This window comes from Lycium barbarum, chromosome 7, assembly GCF_019175385.1.
Source record: "Lycium barbarum isolate Lr01 chromosome 7, ASM1917538v2, whole genome shotgun sequence".
Taxonomy (NCBI): Eukaryota; Viridiplantae; Streptophyta; class Magnoliopsida; order Solanales; family Solanaceae; genus Lycium; species Lycium barbarum.
The window spans coordinates 23,347,229-23,351,880 of record NC_083343.1 but is presented as its reverse complement, the minus strand read 5'-3'; the positions used below and the strand labels follow the sequence as shown (position 1 = coordinate 23,351,880).

General features: G+C 42.5%; 1 protein-coding gene across 1 annotated transcript; it reads right to left on the bottom strand.

The window, feature by feature from the left end:
• Positions 1 to 762: 762 nt before the first annotated feature.
• Positions 763 to 1,194, bottom strand: LOC132601398 (uncharacterized). Its single transcript, XM_060314484.1, has one exon. It carries the CDS (start codon positions 1,192 to 1,194, stop codon positions 763 to 765), a length of 432 nt encoding a protein of 143 aa, XP_060170467.1.
• Between the last annotated feature and the right edge of the window lie 3,458 nt (positions 1,195 to 4,652).

Sequence of the window (4,652 nt, the reverse complement as noted above, 5' to 3'; positions counted from 1 at the left end):
TGTAATGCTACCATAAGGGTATCTTTAAAACATTATTGATTGTCATGACATGTGCGTTGAATGACGGAGTCCTCCGCTTCCGTGACTAGGGTTTTGCTTTCTTACATGGAATTTTTGAGACCTTTCTCAAAAATTCTACCCTAGTTTAAATCTTTATCCATCAAATGCCTCTACTGAATTTTTCGGGAAATTTTGAGATCTTCTCAAAATTTCTGCCCCAGTTTAGAATTCTGGGTTAGTTGAATATCCCGTAGTGGCATGTAGGCACGAATTTTTGAGATCCTCTCAAAAATTCTACCCCAGTTGGACATGCCGCAATCCCTGCTTCCTTGTGAAGTCTTATCTCCGAGGCTTCCTAGGGTTTTTTTTAGTTTTTCTTTTGATGTGACCGAGCTCGAAGAGCTCCTACATATCCTGTCACAGCAGGAATTCAGGTCGAACGTACTTCAGAAACAAATGATGGATTTTTGGTTTTTACTAATAAAGCGACCGGGTCCCAAATAGACTACCTACTTATCACACGGTGGCGAAATCAGGTCACTGCGTACTTCATATTACAAAAGATGTTTTGTTTTAGCCTATCTATTACAAAGTGGTTACAAATAAAAGGAAACAACTAATACAAGCAAATGGAATAACGATTACAAGTAAAGGGTACTATTACAAACTAAAGCTCCTTCTGCACGCATAGTAGCATTTGATTCCATCTGAGTTAATCGGCTTCGGCCACTCTTGACCGTCCATTTCTGCCAACATTACCGCTCATTCGGAGAGTACTTTGTGGATTACGTAAGGCCCTTGCCAGTTGGGAGAAAACTTCCCTTTATATTCGTCTTGGTGTGGAAAAATCCTTTTGAGCACCAATTGCCCGATCTGAAAAAGTCTAGTTTTGACTCGTTTGTTGAAGGCTCTTGCCATCCTTTGCCGGTACAAGTGACTGTGACAAACAGTAACCATCCTTTTCTCATCAATCATTGCCAATTGCTCATAACGTGCTCGGACCCATTCGGCATTGTCCAATTCCGCTTCCTGAATGATTCTCAGGGAAGGTATCTCAACTTCAGTAGGTATGACTGTTTCTTTCCCATAGACTAACAAATATGGCATTTCTCTTGTTGAAGTTCTGGCTGTGGTACGGTATCCCAGTAAGGCATAAGCCAACAGCTCGTGCCAACCCTTATGATTATCAGTCATTTTCCTCAATATCCTCTTGATATTTTTGTTGGTTTCCTCTACGGCTCCGTTCATTTGCGGCCGGTAAGCTGTTGAGTTTCAATGGGTGATCTTGAATTGCTCACAAATATCCTTTATCAGGTGGCTATTCAGATTCACTCCATTGTCTGTTATGATGGACTCGGGTACACAGAATCTGCATATGATGTGGTTTCGCACAAAGTCTATCACCACTTTCTTCGTTATTGATTTGTGGGATGTTGCTTCCAACCACTTGGTAAAATAGTCAATGGCAACCAAAATGAACTGGTGGCCATTCGAGGCTGCGTGTTCGATGGGTCCAATAACATCCATGCCCCAAGCGACGAAAGGCCATGGTAGGCTCATAGCATTAAGCTCACTTGGATGGACTTTGATCAGATCTCCGTGGATCTAGCATGACTTTGATCAGATCTCTGTGGATCTAGCATTGAAGGAACCTTTGCACATACTTACAGCAATCACTCTCCATGGTCATCCAATAATATCCAGCTCATAGAATTTTTTTTTCTAGCACGAATCCATTCATGTGGGGTCCACATGTTCCCAGTTTGGTGGCTTCGCCAGTGTCTACACATCTGAGCAGACCTAAATCCAGTGTCCGTTTATATAGCACATCTTTGTTTAGGAAGAAACTGTTTGCCATTTTTCGGATGGTCTTCTTTTGTCCGTTTGTGATGCCTTCGGGGTATTCCCGTCCTTTTTAATACATTTTGATGCCGCTGTACCACGGCTTGCCATTTGGCTCAGCTTCTACATGGCAACAGAGAGCATGTTCTTCTTTCAGACTTATCCTTAGCGGGTCGATGTGACTGCTTTTAGGATGCTCGATCATTGATGCTATTGTGGCCAGTACATCAGGAAATTCATTTTGAGCTCTTAGCGTATGTCGAAACTCAATCTTCCTAAACTTCTTGCGCATTCTCTATGCCAAGTTCACATATGGTAAGATCTTTTCACTTTTAGTGGCCCATTCGCCTTGTACTTGATGAATCAACAAGTCGGAATCTCCAATGATCAATACTTCATTGATGTCCATAGCTAGCGCCGTTCTGAGGCCTAGTATGCAAGCTTCGTAATTTGGAACCTTTGTAATTTACTGCTCCATCAAAGAACAATTTCCAGCCAGTATAGCATTCTGCTGCTCCTTCTTCTACGGCCAACACCCCTTCGTCCGGAAAATAGGTATAAAGTGGTTCAAGTTCTTCATCCACCGGGCTTGTATCTAGTAAGTGACGACTTTCTGGGCTATGTATACGATGTCGAATTCACTCAACATCATCTGCCACTTGGCCAACTTCCCGATGGGCATGGGCTGACGGAATATGTACCTCAAAGGATCCATCTTGGATATGAGGTGATTGGTATATGAGGACAAATAACGCCTTAATTTCTGAGCTACCCAAGTTAGAGCACAACAAGTCTTTTCCACCAACGTGTATCTGGCCTCGCAGGCTATGAACTTTTTTCTCAGATAGTAAATGGTGCGCTCCTTTTTCCCTTCCTCATCATGTTGTCCTAACACGCATCGAATGCTTTTTCAGCAACCAAAAATTATAACAGCAAAGGACTCCCAGGCCTTGGTGGTACCAGGACTGGTGGGTTAGATAAATATCTCTTGATAGTGTCGAATGCCTCTTGGCATTCCTCCGTCCATTTTGTTGGAGCATCTTTTTTCAGAAGCTTGAGGATGGGCTCCACAATAATGGTGGATTGAGCTATGAACCGTCCGATGTAATTTAGCCTTCCCAGGAAACTCATGAATTCTTTCTTAGTTTGAGAAGGAGGCAACTCTTGGATTTCTTTGATCTTTGTTGGGTCTAGCTCTATGCCCCTTCGGCTGACTATGAATACCAATAACTTTCCAGCCGGTACTTCGAACGCACATTTGGCCGGGTTCAATTTCAAATTAAACTTTTAGAGTCTATTGAAGAATTTCCTCAAATCTGTGGTATGCTCCGAACTTTCTCTTGACTTGATAATGACAGCGTCTAGATAGACCTCAATCTCTCTATGGATCATGTCGTGAAAATGGTAGTCATTGCTCTCATGTATGTTGCACCGGCGTTCTTGAGGCCGAAGGGCATTACCCTGTAATGGTACACTCCCCATGGGGTGAAGAAAGCTGTCTTCTCTGCGTCCTCTCTATCCATCAAGATCTGGTGGTAGCCGGCGAAACAATCCACAAATGATTGTAACTCGTGCTTAGCATAATTGTCTATGAGTATGTGGATGTTAGGGAGAGAAAATTTATCCTTTGGGCTAGCTTTGTTTAGATCTCGGTAATCCACACATATTCTTATCTTGCCGTCTTTCTTGGGCACCTGGACTATATTGGCTAGCCATGTGGGGTAGGATGTTACCTCCACTACTCCAGACTCAATTTGTTTCTCCACCTCGTCTTTGATTCGGATACTGAGATCCGGTTTAAATTGTCGGGCTTTCTGCTTTACTGGAGCAAACCCCTCATTAATGGGTAACCTGTGGGACACTATGCTGGTGCTTAGCCCTGGCATGTTGGCGTATGACCATGTGAAGATGGACACATATTCCCTTAGCAAACTTATCAATTCTTCTTTGAGAGGAGCAACTAGGTGTGCACTTATCCTTGTTCCTTTGATATTCTCTTCGTCACCTAGGTTTACGGCTTTTGTTTAATCCAAGTTTGGCTTTTGCTCATTCTCTAATTGTTCTACTTCTTCTGTGAGACCCTTGGGTAGCATTGTCGTCTCGTCGTATTCCTCATATTCTTCCTCACTTACGTTGTTCGACTCATTCATTTAGCAACATGTCATGACATTTAAGGTTGCTTTATTATTTTTATTACTGAAAAAGAAAAATTAAGACAAAATATGTTAGTATAAAACATGCATGCAACAAATAAAATAGTTTTAATAAACCGAGGCTTTCATTAATTTAAAATATCAGGAGTACGAACTGTGGTCCTAGCTTAGGTCAAGCCATTTCTGTCTTTGAAAACATTACTAGGTATGTAAGTGCCAAAGAGGGTGAGTAATCGGGCCTCTGACAAAGAGGGTCAGTAATCGGGCCTCAACCGACTCTCCCCATTTTCAAAAAGTAAATTAATCTTTCTCTACCGAAGATCCAGTAGCGGGGTAGAGGTCTAGTTGGACTGTTGGTCGCTCGTTTCTGCCTCTCTGATATTGGGTGTTTCAGCACATTCTTCTAGAATCATAGAGCAATGATCCTCTTGGAATAGCATCCTTATCCCTTCTTCAATGTCAGCATCCTCAAGCGCAAGCATTTTGTGGGGGAATGACTGGTACAAATTGGGGATGGGTTTGCAGAGATCTGAAACCTCATGTCTCTTCTTGGTAAGCATCTCCTCCTCTGTAGGGACGTAACCAAGCCCAAAGCTAAAATTATCTTAAAGGATAGGAACAAGCTCAGTAATGCCCTGCAGATTCTTCCATAAAGGT